Raw genomic sequence first — 19,173 nt, 5'->3', positions numbered from 1 at the left:
AGAAACACCAGAAACCCCTTTCTCGTTCTCCAGGTGCACAGAGAGTAAAGGGCAGGCAAGGACACAATGAGGAGGCGGCTACCTACATGCCAGGAAGAAAGCCCTCACCAGCAACCGAGTTTGCTGATACTTTGATCATGGACTTCCAGCCTCCCGCACCATGAGAAAATAAATATCTGTCATTAAAGCCACTCAAGCCTGTGTGATTCCATTACGGCAGCCCGGTGGACTGGGACACTAGGTGGGCAAACTTTCAGATTACAGGGAACCAACTAAAGTTCAAGGCTTTCTCATACAATGCAAGTTCAATCGACTTTAATAAAAAAGGATAATTCAGAAACCTTCTGCGTAGCATTTAACATTTCATCTGTCTACTTAAAAGAAAGTATCTTCCCCACACTGGAATGGTAAATAAAAAGCACACGAGAGTCATTTCTTCTTGCTCCTTTCCTAGAAACATTTACGGGGCAGTATCCAAATTGAGTTGTACCTTATAAAAGTTGTAATAATTCCTGTCTGTCATTTCAGTTTTGCGGGCACAAGCTGGAGCTGGAGATTCGGTCCACAAGGAAAACTATTTGAGAGCAGGACCGTATTAAAGCTCAGATCTTAACTCTATTTCAAATGGTGCTCCAAATACAGCATGGCCCTTGCAAGGGGTGCTGCCTTTACCACTCTCGTTCTTGAGGCCTAATGCCAACCAATGAACATGAAGAAAGACGACAATATCCCAAAAGTTTACCTCTGTAACTTTCACAAAAGCTGAACAATCGCTCACTATATTTCGATGAGTGATCATTGCTCCTTTGGGGTTGCCTGAGGAACACACATGAGCAGAACAAAGTTAAACAAAGTTCATCCCAAAGTGACAGAAATTAAGGAAGCCCAGAACCCTATATAACTGGGGTCTCCAGAGCCTCTAGCCTTAGGCATACTCGGGACAGCCAAACGTTGGAGGTCCTTAAATTCCTGAACAATCTGCAACCTTTCTATGGAACTTCTTATCTTCAATGACCTTTTTTTTTTTCAATGACCTTTATTAACACGGGTGACTTTTATTTTATTTTATTTTATTTTTTTATTTATTTTTAACACGGGTGACTTTTAGAGGGTGTGCATAGCAGTAAGGGGAGAAAACGCAGGGATTTTTATTTCTGGAAATACAAGGTCAGTTTGTCCCAGGAAATGGGAGGAATCTACTGTCGCCTTCCGTAAGTGTCTGAGGACATACACGGCATGCTCAGATTCTGAGAAGCCTGACATGGTGACATGGAAAGAGCACTTGAACCCTCATCTTTCCTCTTTTGATCCACATATATGTAGTTCAACTAAGTCACCTGCCAGGCCGCCATCCAAGGAAGGGAGCAGGGGGTACAGACCTCCAGAGGCCACTCAGAGGCAGATGCATGTCAAAACTTACCCGTGGTTCCACTGGTGAAACAAATTACTGCGAGATCTTCAGGTGCAGGGGGCTACAGCACATAAAAAAAACCCAACAACACAACAAAGGTGGTCTAAGTCAGAAGACCGTAAGCCATTAGCTAACCCCCAAGATCTGTACTAGTCTTGGAGACAAACAGCTATTGCAAGGGCTGTACCAGGGGCGCTGACACTGTGAACCTACCTTGGGCCGCTGTCTGTTGGCTCTTCCCAGGTCCTTAAGGAGAAGAGAAAGAAAAAAAAATCTTGAATGGAAACATTTTCTAAATGTAGAGAGTGAGGCGACATCCAGTCGCTTCAAGTTGACTTTACTGTGGGACTCACTTTGAGCTGCCTCAAAGCCAGGAGACATTTCTAATGAAAGAGACTGGCAAGTTTAATGAACCAGAAGTGAAATATTTATGCCTTGTTCTCAGAAGCTGTTGTCCAGTTGTCTTCTCTCATACATAGAGCCATATAAATGGTATTAGGACTGGCCTCTGAAACAGGATTTACTCAAAAGACAGGAATCAGAATCTTTTACCAAACCAAAGAACGACAGATATTCTGCATTCTCCCGAAATCTGAGCGTGGCTATGTGGTCACCCAATTTGAGATAACTAGTGTCTTCTTCAGTCTGGAGAGAAAAAATTTACCTGCCAGAGGCTCAAATATCTGTATCCCACATGAAGTGGGTTAAAAAAAAAAAAAGATTTGGGAACCTCCAATTATAAAACAGCCTATGACAAAAGATGGAAGACCACTCTCCAATGGACATGAAGAGCAGCAGGTTCATTTCTGAGGGGTGCATTTCCCAGTGGCCAGTTCCCCATCACCACCAGGGGTTCATTTTGATGCTCTTCAGCACTGCACAAAGGCGTCTCGGTGGCCACTTTAATTACTATTAATTTCTTTAATGAACTATTTATATTCTTTTCCTATTAAAACTGAACGGCTTGAATGAGCATATGGAGCGAGCATGCCTAGAATTAAGTGGAAATCTGATGAGTGTGCTCAGGACTCAGGGAGTTTCTGGCCAGTATACAGATTTAAACTGTTTTTATTCTTAATTACATTTTAAATTATTTATTATAATGTAATTTAAAATTACATTTTAAATTATATATATAACAGACCACCAAAACAGTAACAGACCACTGATTCAAAACTAACACTGAAGTCCAATTAGAAGTCAACTAAGAGGGGGGCAGCCCGGGTGGCTCAGCGGTTTAGCGCCGCCTTCAGCCCAGGGCCTGATCCTGGGGACCCAGGATCGAGTCCCATGTCAGGCTCACTGCATGGAGTCTGCTTCTCCCTCTGCCTGCGTCTCTGCCTATCTCTCTCTTTCTCTCTCTCTCTGTGTCTCTCATGAATAAATAAATTTAAAAAAAAAAGAATTCAACTAAGAGCTGAAGCAATGGTAATTTCATTTTTTTTAAAATTTATTCATGACAGACACAGAGAGACAGAAAAAGAGTACAGCATCCATAAATAAATAATGGATTTGCTATCTTCAGGCTCTAAATACCAGAACCAAAACCCAAAAACTTTACCCAGAAGAAAGACTGAATTCTAGTTAATGATTAGCATGCTAAAGAATTTATGGGGGGCAAAAAATGCAACTTAATGAAAATGCATTACAAAAATAGATTCATGAATGAATGGAAGGATGAGTGATGCACAAGTAAGTGATGAAGCAAAATTATTAAAACATTAGCTGGAGGGTGCTTGGTAGGTGTACGGCAGTCTACTGTACAATTCTTCCAGCTTGTTTGCATGTCTGAAAATTTCATAATAAAATATCAAATAAAAGTAAAAATTCCAAATGCCAATTTTTCTCTTTTTCATCCTATAAAAATATGTATAAATATAAACCTGATCATATGATCAACCATAAAGCCAATTTTAAATTCAATTCTTAAATATTAACCTTTTGCTTACAAAATTTTTAAAGACCAAGTATGAATCCTATTACACAGGTAAGTGTAAAACAATGTCTTTTTATAAAATAAAGCCTTTAATAGAAACTGTATGATCTTCACTTACCTAAATTTTTAAATCTTAAAATGACATTATACGAACAGTCAAAAAACACCAAAAAATTCCTGCGTGCACGTGTGTGCACACGTATGTGTGTCTGTGTGGTGGGGTTAGGGAGGAGGAAGAAAGATGGGGAAAAAGATGACATTATTGTGAACGGTGATTGTAAGTGAAAAAGCAAGTGTGAGGAAACGCTAGGTAAAGAGCTAGCAAAGAGCCCAAGTGAACAGTACAGCACACGGGTTCTTACGGACTCCGCTTCTCTGCTACGTGTGCATGTGTGTATGAGTGTGTACACGTGTGAGGCAAAGGCTCTGTCAGAACGAATCAGTTTCCCTAATGATTCCTAAGTCCCTCCAGAAAGGTATTACATAGGTCCTAGCTTGTAGCTCCCAATTCCTTGTAGAAGGAGAAGTATAAATAAAAATTGAAACTCTATTTGTAACAGTTCCAGAAAAGTATTTATAATGTTTCCGGAAGGAGAACAACTTACTGTATTTAGCCTATTCCTGTAATATGTACCTGACAAGATCCTCCTCTTACCAGCTTCTTGGGATTAAACTCTCTAATCCAAATCCAACTGGGAGAATCAGCTTCTTACACGATATGATGTCAAACAACCAATTTAAATATGGGCCCCACTCATTCTCCTAGAACGGTTACCTTTAAAGCTTTGATTAATGTGTATCTTAAGAAACTTAATATAAAAATAAACCAAATCAAACACCTTATGCTGGAAATTCTCCAGGACGCTATAAAAGCAACTTGGGAAAAAAAAATAATGAGGCAGATTTCTGTAGCTGGCTCCATTTTAGAGACGAATCAGTAAGTAAGTGGCAGGAAGGCCTAAAAAGGACATACAAACTTAAGTCTCCACCTGAATCAGAAATTCGCATTTCTTGGTGTGGCTTGTCACTACTCTAGGATAAATATGTGAGGATTGCAACTTGTTTTATGACGGTATTTTCTGTAAGATGTGATGAATTCACAGTGGGGCACGCACGTAGAATTCTTCTTTCCAGTAATGAGACAGGAGTTTCTGCTCTTTGATTTTTTATGGGTTGCTGAGAGGACCAACCAGAGCTGGGACTGCGTGGTAGCACTGGATACCACATTTGAACCAAAGTAGCCTCAGGGACACCCATCAGAGAAATGGGCAGGGTGACTCACCTCCATGGCCTTCATGCTTATGATTTCCACGCCACACCTCTTGCCTCGTTCCAAAAGATCGATGCCATAGGAGTCCATGAGGACTATGATTTTAAGGCCGGGTATTAACTTATTTTCTATACCATCTAATAAGAGGTTGGCCTTATCTGGCTTGTCAACAAAAATCAGAGAGAGTTCAGCTGGGAAGGAAGAGGTACAATGAAGAATGAGCTCGGAGATATTTAAAGCCTGACTGTGTAATACCTGACACCAGGTTATTTTAAGGACTATAGTCTTTAAATAGAAAGATAGATGTGCATTTAAACATAAAATCCCAGGGGCTCCTGGGTGGCTCAGTTAGTTAAGCATCTGCCTTCACCTCAGGTCATAAACTGGGGTCCTGGGATGGAGTCCCGTGTTGGGCTCCCTGCTCAGTGTGGAGTCTGCTTCTCCCTCTCCCTCTGCCTCCACCCCTTGTCTGTGTGCACATGCTCGTTCTCTATCTTGCTCACTCTCTCTCAAATAAATAGACCTTTTTATTTTTAAAGATTTTATTTATTTATTCATGATAGACACACAGAGAGAGGCAGAGACACAGGCAGAGGGAGAAGCAGGCTTCCAGCAAGAAGCCCCATGTGGGACTTGATCTTATGACTCGGGGATCACGCCCTAAGCCAAAGGCAGATGCTCAACCACTGAGTCACCCAAGCATCCCTAAAATCAATCAATCAATCAAATCAAATCTTAAAAAAAAAACCCATAAAATCCCTATCAATCAAATATAACTAAATGTGAAGTTACCAAATCTAGCTGATAACTAGGCCAAGGTCCACCCAGAGACCACAAACATACCTTTGTTAATTATGTAGGTGATTGCTTCTGTTCCAAGGGTGTCATAGAGTGGAACGACCACCATAGAATACGCAAAGCATCCCTGCTCGATGATCACCCACTAAATGAACAGTAAAGGACGGGGAGAGAAAATAAGACGTTATCACAGAACCACTCCAAGGAGAACCACACTCTAGAGAGATCCAAAGTGGAAATACTAAGGGCACCTGGGTGGCCTAGCAGTTGAGCATCTGCCTTTGGCTCAGAGCATGATCCCAGGGTCCCAGGATCGAGTCCCACATCGGGCTCCTTGTGTAGAGCCTGCTTCTCCCTCTGCCTGTGTCTCTGCCTCTCTCTCTGTGTCTCTCATGAATAAATAAATAAAATCTTTAAAAAGACAAAAACAAAGTGGAAACACTAGATGTAGCAAAATTAACATCTGTGTGTCTCCTACTATGTGCCAGGCACCACGAGGGACTCATAATGAAAAGCAAACACCTGCCCCCTTCTTAGAAGGAAAGAGCAATTTGCTGGAAGAATCGAGGCAAATGTGTGAAAAGATAATTAACGATACAGGAGAGTGACCGACTGGGACACACGCATGACAAAGCCCACAGTGAGACCACCTTTGCAGGGAAAGTAACTGAGCTCACCCTCTACCAGGGTAGCCTGGTTTGGACAGGTGGAGAGAAAGCCAAGGAGACTCCAACAGTGGGGACTCCACGACCAAAAGCAGGTGAGCACTCTGGCCGGCACACATGCTCTGGCAGGGAAGGCCACGGGTGGGCAGGAGAAGCCCGTGGCCATGCGGTTGCCCGGCTCCATTCCCCAGGGAATGCACAGCCTCTGAGGGCTTCTCAGAGAAACAGGGGCTCTGGGATCTGTGGAAGATCAGCCTGGAGTGCCTGGGTGGCTCAGTCGGTTAAGGGTCTGCCTTTGGCTCAGGTCATGATCCCAGAGTCCTAGGATCCAGCCCCACTTCGGGCTTCCTGCTCAGCGGGGCGCTTGCTTCTCCTTCTCCCTCTGCCCCTCCCTCTGCTTGTGCTCGCTCTCTGTCACATAAATTAATAAATAAAACCTTTTTTTAAAAAAATTTTATTTATTTATTATAGTCACACACACAGAGAGAGAGAGAGGCAGAGACACAGGCAGAGGGAGAAGCAGGCTCCATGCCCCGGGAGTCCGATGTGGGATTCGATCCCGGGTCTCCAGGATCGCGCCCTGGGCCAAAGGCAGGCGCTAAACCGCTGTGCCACCCAGGGATCCCTAAATAAAACCTTTAAAAAAAAAAAAAGATCAACTTGGCAGCAGTGTGCAGTAGGATCTGGGAACTGGGGAAGGAGGGACACACTTGTGTAACAAGAGAAATGTGTTGGCAAAATCTCTCCAGAAAAGTGGTGGAGGAAAGATGTGCCATAGCAACAGGTCACCTTGCCTCTAAACTCATCAACTATGTGGCAACTAATCTGCTGAGAGACAAACATGGCGAGATCAGCCTTTCACTCAAAATCCTTGGCGGCACCATTATCTCCAGGTGCAGCTCTCGGGTCCCCCGCCGTACTCCCAATATGCGGTACAGATAAAGGCTTAGCTGCTGTGGGAAGGGAGCACGACGCACTCACATTCACTTGGCCTGGACCTCTTTTTTCCCTTTTTCTTTCCTGGCACCAATTTCAGTCTACGAACACGGGGGTCAGGTCCAAGACTGTCAGCAGGGTACATGTGGCACATGTGGTCCTGTCTTCCCTGTCCCTCCAAGCTCTTCCATAGTAAAATGCCTCATTCCCCAAGAGACATGCCACCTGATGCAAACAGGTGGTTGTTCCTGACATTCCCTTGGCTGCCCCACCCTCATATCCTTCAACACTCCACTGGGAGGCCACCTCCAGGAAGTCCTCCTTGACTGAGCTCCCATAATCCTTTTCCCCTGTGTCCACCTTACCACGCTACAGGGAAAGCATCAGCTTATGGGCTGGTCTTCCCTCACATGGTACCTTTCAGGGAGGATCCAAGTCACTGTTGTGATTTGGTGCCTCTCAGTGCACGGCATATAGCAGGTGCTCAATAAACATTTATTAAGCTAGTTGATAAATATAGGAAGGAGCTTACTCTGTGAAGTAAGGAAATACCTGTTCTTGTGGTAGATTCATGATAAAATTCCACTAACACAAAAATCTGGGATGTGTTCACTTGAATGAGTTTTATTTGAAATGAAAGAAACTAGATTTCATGAGCCTGGTCGTGGTCCAGCTGTGGAAACTGCTGTATTTCCCTTACCAATATAGAAAACTGCAGGAAATCTAATTTATAAAATAGTCAGTAGCCCAGGGATTGTGCTAACACGTATTTTGGATGCAAGAATCAATTCAATTTCTTCAAGCTTAGTGCTTGAATTTTTCCAAGCCAAATTATGCTGCTAATTTGTTCACTAGCACCATATACAACAGCTCCAAAAGAGCTTCTCATTTAAACTGACCTTTCATGCAAGGGTTTACAGAAGCAGCATGCAGGGGCCTTGACAGCCAGCCGGACAGCACGTCTACATTAAGGCTGACTCACGGTGAGGCACTCTCCCTGCTGCCCATGGCATTTTAAACTTTGTAACCTGATCAGAGGGAAAGCTTCTACCTTTCAGAAAGCAAAGAGGAGAGTCCGCAATGGACAAAAATGTATCCAAGTTTCTTCATAATTTATTGAGGCTATTTTTCTAATCACAGACATAAATAAGCCTTAAGGTAAGAAGATTCTTTGTTAGCTATCTGTTCAAATAACTTGTTAGTTTTTGTTTTGGGACCTGGTTTAAAAAAAAAGAAAAAAGAAAACCAATAATCAAAAAAGTGATTTTTCTCCCCCTTAATATTAGGGGCCAAGGAGGCCCTGGTGTGGATTTTCCTGTCACTTTCTAAGGAATAATACAGAGATATATTCTCAGTAGAGATCAAAACACAAAATCGTGTCCTGAGCAAAGGTAGGTGTGAACCCCAACTGGCTCTTACGTCTGAGAAGTCTCAAACCGCCTACAGTTGGTGTCTAATGGTCAATACCTCAGGTCTGTTCTGAGCGAAGATGCCAATGAACTGATCTGGGGCAGTCTTGAAGCCCTTCTGGATTAGCGCTGAGCCCACACACTCGGCTATCTCCGCCACCTAAAATGGGGAGGAAAATAAACAGGAAAAATCAGGTCAAACTCAAAGAACAAAGCTCACTGGGTGACAACCGAGTCTAACACCTCGGCCAGCAAGCAGCACCGCACAGAGGAGAGAGGAGCAAATAGGCATTCTTTTAGTTCTACATTTTTGTAAAACACAAGGCTCAATTCACCAGAACTCACTCTTAAAGAGAACTGATCATAGGGCTCCTTCTGCAAAGTAGATGAATCGGAGGATTCCAACAGCTGCAGGTCACAGATCATTGGATGTCAGGGCTTCTTACACATTTCTATTTTAAACTTTAGTTTTATAGAATTATAAAAGTAATACAAGGATATAGAATTATTATTGTTGTTATTATTATTATTATATTTGTATTTATGAAGAGTAGCAATGCAGCCAAAACTTGTCATTTGCTATAAACACAGAAATAGTCTGGGGGGACACCTTCAAAAAACTTGTAAGAGTTTTAAGTAAAATTAATAAGTAAATAAAATAAACACTATTATTGCAAGTAAAAATAGGTAGATTCCTATGAATTAGGGAGGACTATAAACCTGCCCCCTAGTCTCTCCCCATTCCTACCTTAAATTAACTACAAAATAAATAAAATTTTTTATATCTTAAATTTGGAATTATTTTCTTTATTTTCAGTTAGTGAATTCTCAAGAGCACTTTGAAATCCCACCCACGCCTGTAGGGAATAGAGCCACGCCTGTTCCTGCCCAGAACCCTGTTGGTCCTGGCACATAGTACCACTGCGCTCTGCCTATGGGAATGAGAGCTCACCCAGGTGAGGTGACGGCACGGGTGGCATGAATACGCTTATTGTTTTTGCACCCACAGCCTGTTTCACAACCTCTGCTCACATGTCAGGGATGGGAACCCATGAAATGCTGCCATGGTTTGCAGAGCTACTTAGGAGAAGGTACAGGCATTTATATCTCTAGAAAGAGGCTCCATTCCTTTCTCCAGAAAACCTCAAAGGTGTTCCTAGCCCCACAAAGGTCAGTCACTAGGATGAGGAAAGGACCTAACCAAGTGTACAAATCCAGAGTTGCCTTCAACTCTAGCTTGAAATCTTCACCAGCCTTTGGCTGAAATGTGCAAAACACAGATTAACACCTTCAAAAACTGCAGTGATTTTCAATCTGCCTTGAAAAATCCAATCTGCCATGGACTTGTCTTTTGCCTTCCTTCCAGCATATAACAGAAGGACTCCAGGCAGCACTTGGGGACTCTGTGAGGCCCTGAGACCACCGCGCAACATTAGGTGTCCAACACACATAAACTGTTTATCTACCACTTGCGAAAATGAGGAACCTCAGCAACTCTTTTCTTGGGGGGGCGGGGGGAGGTCTCCGGTAAAGCAAAATTAAAGTGGTGAAATCCCTCTGGTCCCTGAGGGTACTCAGCTCATCACTTTTCTCACAGGAAAGGAGCCTGTTTTGCCTCTCTGCTCTCTACCAAGAGCTACCCAAACAAAGCCTGTGCATTTCATTCGTCCTCAGATGCGGGAATGGAAGGAAACGTGGAGTGTGTTTCAGTCTCGGGAAGGGCCAGCGAGCTCTGGGGCTACTCAGGGCTCCTCGGGACAATCCCTCACGTATCCTCCCCAGCACGCCAACTGCCCAGAGCACCTCTCACACCAAACATGGATGGAGGAATATCATTTGTATTCATGAAACCACAGGACAACCTGGCCCTAGAGCAGGGAGCTATTTCCTGGACAGCTGTGCTAGAAACAAAAGGCAAGAGCGGACACATCGGGGCTCCCAGACACCCTTGGGCTCTTACTTCCATGGGGAGAAGATGCCCTGTTATCACGACAAACATGAAAGCAATGTCTGTCATCAAGCAGCTGCAGCTGTGGATCAGTTGGCATTATGGAGGGACAAGAATAAACACACTGGATCCCAGCTTCCTTTGTGCTTATACAGCAAAGCAGGTGCCGCCCCTGAACATCTGTGCTGCTCGCCATGGCTGCCCTGGGGTTCAACATCACACCTGTCCCACGTTGGTCAGGTTCATACGATGCACAGAAGAGCCACAGACCAGATGTGGACCTCACTTCTGGTCCTGTTTCTGCCACGAACCAGCTGGGACCCTGGGCAAGTCCCATCCTTCTCCTTGGGGGATGTTTCCCTCCTCTATAAAATGAGAAAGTTACTCTATATTAGGGGTTCTAACATTGTCTAGTATCCTGCCAGGCAGAGGAGAATTTCTACCCTGCCATGGGCTCTGTGAGGAGAGTCACCTGCTTCAAGCACATTTCTAGAACGTTATCTGAGAATCATGCTCAATTCCCCCATGCAGCCACATAATTCTAGAATAAAGTGCATTTGGACCACCAATTAAGCTACTTAACCAGTTTTTCCCAAATCTTTGCATAAAACTTCTCCCTTTGGATGCTGCACGTTTACCCCAGAGCTCTGAGTCGGCCTAGCACACAGACTTTGCAGCAACCATACAGCCCTCACAGTCAGGGACTCCAAGATTTCAGCCCCAAAGCGTGCAGGAGGACCCACAGAGCCAGGAAACTCACCTGTTTGTAGGAAAGCCATTCGTAGGGCTGGTCTGGCTTCCGAGAGCCTAAACAAGGGCCATCATCTTAAAAAAAAAAAAAAGAAGAAGAAGAAGAAGAAGAAGAAAAGAAAGAAAGAAAAATACAGTGAAAAACAAAAAATGGGATTAACGTGCATAAATATTCTCATTTGTGTTCTACTTCATCCTACAAAGTATCAGGTAGACATTGGGCCCCAGATTAGAAATAAAGAGTTCAGATTGGAGATGTGTTCTCCTTGGGTTCTGGTCTGATTTTTTGTTTGTTTCTTAAATGGGGTAAGAAAAATAAGAGAATATGAGGCAAATACAAATTTTAAGGACACTCAATTTGAATTCTTCTGTACCCTAGTGGTTCAGAAAGGGGGGAGGAGCTGAATGATAAAGAAATCCTTTTCAGAAGACTCCCACAAGATTCCTAAAGTGTAAAGCATTCTAACTCAGGATGTACAAAGGAAAATACAGAGATGCCTGGGTGGCTCAGTGGTTGAGCATCTGCCTTCGGCTCAGGTCATGATCCTGGGTTCCTGGGATTGAGTCCTACATCAGGTTCCCCTGCATGGAGTCTGCTTCTCCCTCTGCTGTGTCTCTGCCTCTCTCTGTGTGTCTCTCATGAATAAATAAATAAATAAAATCTTTAAAAAAAAAGGAAAAAATAGGACTCTTAAATCCCCAAATTCTGATGACTTAGAATTTACTCACACGGGTGAAGTCTTAATTGCAGAGAAACAAAAATGAAGAAGAGATGCAAAATAAAGAGAAAATAAGGGGGTATCTGTGAAAGCCAAAGTTAAGAAATATCAGGATGTGTCCTGATTCTAATCTGGGTACCGAATAAACAGGATGAAAGAAAACCCATATTAAGTATTCATACTAAGGGCTAGGACAGTAATAAGTATCACTTGAATCATTTATATTTGGAATCATGCAAGTTTCTTTCTATAGATTAACCCCAAGCTAACTTTATGCTCAGTTTATAGTTGATGAAGGAAAAGCTACGTCCACCTAAAAAAAAAAAAAAAAGAAGAAGAAGAAGAACGAAAAAGTCTCCATGTTCCGATGATCATAGCTGACCACATACAAGAATGCCTCTCTACTAGACACACAGGTTCTCCTGCCAGAGGCCCCTCTGTGTTAAGTGGGGCCTCACAGCTCCTTCCAGTAGGGCATTTTGTCATCTCCCCTCTATCAGGGTATCAGCATTTGTTTCTAGACTGTAAGATCTGTGGCTTCCCCATTCTAGGTTTAAGTGTCAGCAGAGGTGTTCTGATTTGGTTTGGGGGCCTGGAGGACAGGTTGGGAAAGCAGAGCATGGCCCCACTGGCAGTCCTGAGGAGGCTGGGCCTATTACACCGAGTCACACCCTGGAGAAGAGAAGTGGGGCATGTATGCGGGTCGGTGGTGAGGACAGGGAGGACCCAGGCTGGACAAATTCACTGCCTCACACTGACTTCTTGGCTCTCTCTACTGCAGCCTTGCTGAAAACAGAAAGAGCACAAAGGGCCTTATTCTCAGACCCTCTGCCATTCACAGGGACTGTGATAAAGACCAGGCCGGACGTCATGAGTTCCATCAGAAGTTGTTTTCACACATTGGCCATCTGAAATAATGTTATTTCATTCTGTAAAAACAGGGATTGGAGATGTACAGGCAGCAGCGGCCAAATCAAGTCTGCCACCTGTTTCTGTAAATACAGTTTTATTGGAACATAGCCTTGCTTGTTCATTTACATATTATCTAAGACTGCAGCCGCAAGGCCTCATAGAGACCATATGGCCCTGGGAGCCTGCCATATTTACTCTCTGGCCCTTTATAGAAAAGTCTGCAGACCCCAGCTCCAGGATAGTGGGAACTTAAACAAATACTATACCCAGGCCCTAAAAACAAAATTTTGGATGTAATAGGACAGGAATGGGGTCTGGGCCTCAGCACTTTTTAAAAGCTCCCCAGGTGATACCGCAGTGCAGCCAGGGACGAGAATCTACAGATTCACAGGCAGAGGGCTTCTCCTTATAAGCAGCTTCCTGTGTACAGTTTGGTTTTTGCTCTCCCATAAAGCCTTCATCTTATGGTAGTCTAGGAAAAATAAAACTTAAAAAGATCCTCTGGAAAAAAAAAAAAAAAAGAAGGGAAAGTGGCCTACAAAGGACCTTCCTTCAATCAGTATAGGTTAAGAGTGAACTTAAGTTTTCTTCAACTTCTCTGAAACATTCATATAAGACTTCATATTCCAAGTAGAGAAAGTGCACACACACAAAAAAGTTACTGTCTTTAAGTGAGAGGAGAGTCAGAAGAATCATGTAAGTCACCATACTACCAGGATGAATTCATTCCCTGATAACCATGAGACAAATGTATACACATCCACACACATCACTTGGTGGTAGTGGTAAAGATTCTATATACATATATACACACACACACATACACACATATCTACACTTATTTTATATATAATGTATGTCAAATTAATTATCTATAAATATTTTATATTTATAAAAATATAAATATTTAATTTATATTTAATCTATACATATAGATTTAATCTATATTTAATCTATAAATATTTTGATGTGGCCTTTTGTTAAGCTGCTCTGTGTATGGATATTTACTATCACAGACAAACCCTGACCCTGACACTAACTTTGAATAAGTTCATAATATAGGGATGCCTGGGTGGCTCAGTGGTTGAGCGTCTGCCTTTGGCTCAGGTCATGACCCGGGGTCCTGGGATCGAGTCCTGCATTGGGCTCCCTGCATGGAGCCTGGTTCTCCCTCTGATGTGTCTCTGCCTTTCTCTGTATCTGTCATGAATAAATAGATAAAATCTTTAAAAAAAAATTCCTAATATAGAAGTGAGGTTTGTTTTCCCCTTAGAGTGGGGCTCGATGAATCTGGCACAGGATTACTGGGTCCTGTGCAGATACTAGAGTAACCCAATTCTACTAGCATCAAGTAAAAAACATAGCACTCTTGAGCACATTATCATAATGCAACACGTTGTGGAGACAGAGAACAGCAACAGCACATGGTCCCTGACTGTCAGGGAACTGCAGTCCAGCTAGCAGTAGAGCCAGCCACCAAATGATTTAAATAAGGAATCATGGATCCCAAAGACCATTTCTAGAGAGTGATCTGGAACAAGCCAAAATAAAGAGGCTAAAACAAAAGAGGGGGGTGTGGGGAGCAGAGAGTGCTCTCTCCATCACTGAGGATACGTTGATGGAGCACCTACTGTGTGCCAGGCTATGTGCCAGTGTCGAGAGAAGAGATGGCCGCCCTGTTCAAGGAGCACTGGCCAGTGGGACAGAACATCAGGCAAATGCCTCTGCTTCCTGGAGGGGCTATTATAGAAATAGGTACAGGGTGCTGGGGAAAGCAGGGAAATGCCTCACCTGGAGGCAGGAGATGAAAGCAACAGAAGAAAGTTTTCTTTTTTTTTTTCTTTCTTTTTTTTTTTTTTTTTAAGATGTAATTTATTTATTTGAGAGAGAGAGATCACAAACAGGGAGGAAGGGCAGGGTTCAGAGAAGTGGGCTCCCTACTCAGTGGGGCTCAGTCCCAGGACCTGAGGATCATGACCTGAGCTGAAGGCAGATGCTTAACGATTGAGCAACCCAGATGCCCTAGAAGGTCTCACATAGCATAGTAAGCGCCTGCGCTGAAGGTAGGAAAGAAGAAGCTTTACAATCAGGAAAAGGACAAGTGCACAAAGGTGTGGGGTTATGGGAAAGGGGAGGGGTCCTGGTGTTGCAAGAAGTTCAGTGTAACTCAAGGAAGAGTACCCAGAAGGTACACTTCCTGGAAGGGAGAGAGGCCGGAAAGGCAGGCAGGAGGCCTGGGGTGGGGTGGGGTGGTTCTCTTAGGCCAACGCTAGTGAGGAAGTGTGGTTACTTTGGGAGCCAACGTTTCCAAAGTGTCTCACAGGACATTGCTTCCTTGGGAGGTCAGTGTTTATTTCTCAAAATACGGGTCTCATGGTCGAGTACGTTTGATAATGTTGGACTGGGCCCAATTAAACATGTCTTTTGACCTCAGAGCCCTATAATGAGCTAAGGTATATGTAACTATCCATAAAATACAAAACCTGCTGAAAATATATTTGACTGCTCTGTCAGGGGGACATCTAGAGGGGCTCTTGTGCTTTGGGGCTCATTCTGGAGAAGTTTGAGGAGGAGACAGGGGACTTGAACAGATGGAAGTAGATGGAAGATGAAAGCAAAGTACTTCCTCAAGAAAGATCACTTGTTCTGAATGAAAATCATTAAGCATTCGTCACACAGATTCAGCAAATGCTTACTTGACACCTGAATGCCCCGCTGGAAGCCTTCGTACATGGTTCTGACATCGTCGTAAAAATATACCAAGGGCTCATCGCTATCCAGTAGTGGGGATCTCCGAGCACCATCGCTACCCTGTGCAAAGAGACAGACACATGAGCACGTTAGAAGAAAATCTTAAAAATAAAAACTCTAACATGCATGCCCACCATGTGCTCCAGGGAGCCCCTGTGGAGTAGCTGCTCAGTATTTGCTGAATGAACAGAAGTGCAGCATTTGCTAATCAGACCCATTCATCTGGGGTCAGGTGCAGGCTTCAGAAAAGGAAGGCTAAGACCTAATGGGTGTCAGAGGGCCCCTGGGAAAAGGGAACAACAGAGCAGACCTCTGAGCACTGGTCTGGCTGGATAAGGTCAAAGAGAGCAGAAGGACTGGGAACCTGTCACACATGCTGTGACAATTCTCAAACCTCTACCATCGGGACACGTGGGTGGCTCAGAGGTTGAATGTCTGCCTTTGGCTCAGATTGTGATCCCGGGATCCTGGGATCACGTCTCCAATCGGACTCCCTGCAGGGAGACTGCTTCTCTCTATGTCTCTGCCTCTCTCTCTCTCTCTCTGTGTATGTCTCTCATGAATAAATGAATAAAATCTTAAAAAAAAAAAACCCTACCATCAATGTCACAGGGACTGAGTTTGTGTAAGATCTCTTAGAAACACACCATTCAGTTTTACTTCCATAACGCCGATGTTCCTTTGGAGATTACTTCCACTGTTTTATCTCTGTGTCAACAGCAGTATAGCCTGTTAGGAACTCTGGATTCTCACAGAGCATCTGACAGTTAACAGCTACAAAATGTATGGAGGTGCAGGGACATGTCTAGACTGCTTTGATTTGCTGCACTGACAGGTACACAGACCGGGTTTTACTGTGCGCCCTCTCTACAGGGCCTTCACTGGTTGGTGCAGAAAGCACACCTGCTATCCACCGCAACGCCTGACTAGCAGTGGAAGTCATCACTGGAGGTAGTAGCTTTCAGCCTGTGAGCTGCGCAGCACTCTGCATCCACAGAAATACCATGGGGCCAGGTATCCGGACATGCCAAGCATTCTTTAGAAACTGATAAATACAAGCTCAACTACTATGATGTCAGAACCCATGGGTTTTTTGTTTGTTTTTTAATTTCAGAGAGGGGTCTTCACATTTGCAATGTCAGGAAACAGGGAAGTCAGACAAGGATATAAGAACTTCTGGTAAGGACCTACAAGAAAGGACCATTCGCAAAGAGGAGAGATGGTTTCTAGTATGAGGTCTGAAGGAAGCAGACAGGAAAGTCTTCATGAAGAAGGAGCAAAGGGCTAGGTCTCAGAGAGTAGGGTCTAAGCAGGCAGAGCTGACGGGGAAATGGGATGCACTCCAGGGCAAGACCCAAGATGGGAGATCCCTTTATAGGTAATGACCTCCAGATAGATGCTGATGGACCCTTTTTCTCCTTCTGTTTTTCGTGTTTGTTATTTGTTTTGTTTTGTTTTTAGGATTTAGTTAGGATTCTTCTTATCCTTATCTCCTCCTACAAGCTCTCCTTCCAAACAATTTATCATATATGTACTTCCAAAAGAAAGGAACAGTACAGAAGTATATTAAGAAAAAAAATGACTAGTCCCTATTAACATTTTTTTAAATATATTTTTTTTTTTACTTAATCATGAGATACACAGAGACAGAGACAAAGGCAGAGGGAGAAGCAGGCTCCATGCAGGGAGCCCGATGTGGGACTCGATCCCAGAACTCCGGAATCACGCCCTGAGCCAAAGGCAAATGCCCAACTGCTGAGCCACTCAGGAGTCCCCCTAGTAACAGTTTGATAAGTTCCTTCCAGACATATTTCTATGTTTTACATCTATAGAAATTCTTATGTACTCACATGTGCTTGACATCAGATCTAAAGCTACTAATAGATTTCTAGAACAAATACCCAATGATACATTCTATTCATTACATGGTCTTCTCTATCTTGGCAGACACTTTCTAATACCTGTAGCCATGATTCCAAATGTAATTATTAATTACAACATATACTTTATAAAGCAAAGAAGGTATTCTTTGTATGTACAATGGTGGGAAAACCTCTGCTCTGTAGACTCATGCAATATTATTACTTAATCTCTGAGTCGTCTGCAAAATGGGGATACCATGTGTCCACATCCAGGGTTATCTTTAGCTAAACAATTAAAATTAGTCCTATAAAATATGAATGTGTAGGGATGCCTGAGGGCCTCAGTAAGTTAAGCGTCTGCCTTTGGCTCAGGTCATGATCCTGGGGTCCTGGAATCCAGCCCCGCTCAGTGGAATCTGCTTTTTCCTCTGCCCCTCCCCCTGCTTGTGCGTGCACACCCTCTCTCTCTCAAATAAACAATAAAATCTTTTAACAAAATATGAATATGTAGAACACTACTCAGACACCCTACAACATGCCCTAACTACAAAGCCAGTCCTTCTTAGCCTGTATCTTTTCTCCAACAAATACTCGGATTAAAATTCAGAAGCAATTTTGTGGCTTTACAGTAAGCACTGGAAGCCTTTTTCAATGCAGGAAGCCACCCACCAAAAGGAGCCAGGGCATCATGGCTAAGGTAGGAGAAAAAGGAGCAAGGGATTAAATGACAGAAAATGGGAAGAAGAAAAAAAGCTAAGAAAAGAGGTGTGCCTGGTAGAGAGGAGCTGACTGTCACAAACAACCGTCTCCTGGCCACTGGCCCAGCCCTGCCCACTGGTCTGCCTATCAAGCATGACCAGGAGGCACAGGCGGTCTAGTAGCCCAGACAGGTCCCTTAGGATGGGCCCTCCTACATCTCTCATCCTGACCCTCGTTCGTGTGTGCTGTCACTCAGCCATTTCTCTGCAAAAGCAATACTGCCCTCCCCAAGCATTCGCTGAGAACTCCTACAGCTGTCAATGGGGCAGGTGGGAATCGGGTGAATAAGACACAGAGCTTTTTCTGAAGAAGCCCAAGTCTTATCCTTATGTCACCAGAGGGGCTCCATGGAGCACTGGCTGAACAAAGAGGGTGCAGGAAGTCAGAATGAACAGACAAGAGTAGCCTGGAATCTTCGGAGCATTCAGAGCACAGGCTCACCCTCGGGCCGGGGTCTCTGAAGGATGGTCTGGGGGACCGCAGACCCTTCTAAGGAAAGCAGATTAGCTAGCCCTTCAACAGATCTACTGAATCAGAGACTCTGGGGGTGTGACCCAGAAGTTTTAGCTAGCCCTCCAGGGGATTCTGGTGCACACTAAGGTGAGAACCACCAGCCTGGAGGCCTTAAGGTCCCAGCAGGGAAGTCCTGAGGAATACTGCTTCAGAAAGAAATCTACAAGAAGCCTAAGCAGCAGCAAGAAGAATGGCATGAAGGGGAAGGGACCAGAGAAAAATCTAGTCATGTGGGCCTGGGTGAGAGCAGTGGCAAGCGGGAATGGGGAGAAAGAAGGGTGACACTAGAAGTAGTAAGGGTTAACGAAAGGGATCTGGCCAGTAACTGCTTTAAAGAAGGAGGTCTAAAAATAGCAGTCCCATTTAATCAAAAATAGAAGACTGGGCATGGGGGCCAGGTTTGAGAAGAGAGTCACTTTGGCTTTGGAAATATGGAGACCAACTCCTTTTCAAGATAGTAGGTCAACCTCCCAAATTCCTATTTTGAGAATTGCTGCTCTAGAGTAAAATTTTATGAGAAACTTTTTGGCTAAG

General features: G+C 43.8%; 1 protein-coding gene across 5 annotated transcripts in view; it reads right to left on the bottom strand.

Annotated features, from left to right (window-relative positions):
- The window catches only part of ACSL1 (acyl-CoA synthetase long chain family member 1), a 69,583-nt gene that overhangs the window by 16,689 nt on the left and 33,721 nt on the right, over positions 1 to 19,173 (bottom strand). For all 5 annotated transcript variants that reach the window (XM_055315743.1, XM_055315744.1, XM_055315745.1 and 2 more), the window contains 8 exons: positions 15,451 to 15,565; positions 11,134 to 11,198; positions 8,484 to 8,585; positions 5,461 to 5,560; positions 4,630 to 4,808; positions 1,625 to 1,657; positions 1,421 to 1,472; positions 743 to 816 (listed from right to left, as the gene is read on the bottom strand). In XM_055315743.1, the coding sequence (XP_055171718.1) occupies positions 743 to 816; positions 1,421 to 1,472; positions 1,625 to 1,657; positions 4,630 to 4,808; positions 5,461 to 5,560; positions 8,484 to 8,585; positions 11,134 to 11,198; positions 15,451 to 15,565 (720 nt within the window). The remainder of the gene's footprint in view (positions 1 to 742; positions 817 to 1,420; positions 1,473 to 1,624; positions 1,658 to 4,629; positions 4,809 to 5,460; positions 5,561 to 8,483; positions 8,586 to 11,133; positions 11,199 to 15,450; positions 15,566 to 19,173) is intronic.

Source organism: Nyctereutes procyonoides, unplaced genomic scaffold (assembly GCF_905146905.1).
Source record: "Nyctereutes procyonoides isolate TBG_1078 unplaced genomic scaffold, NYPRO_anot_genome, whole genome shotgun sequence".
In the NCBI taxonomy this organism is placed as follows: Eukaryota; Metazoa; Chordata; class Mammalia; order Carnivora; family Canidae; genus Nyctereutes; species Nyctereutes procyonoides.
This window is presented reverse-complemented; position numbering and strand designations above follow the sequence as displayed.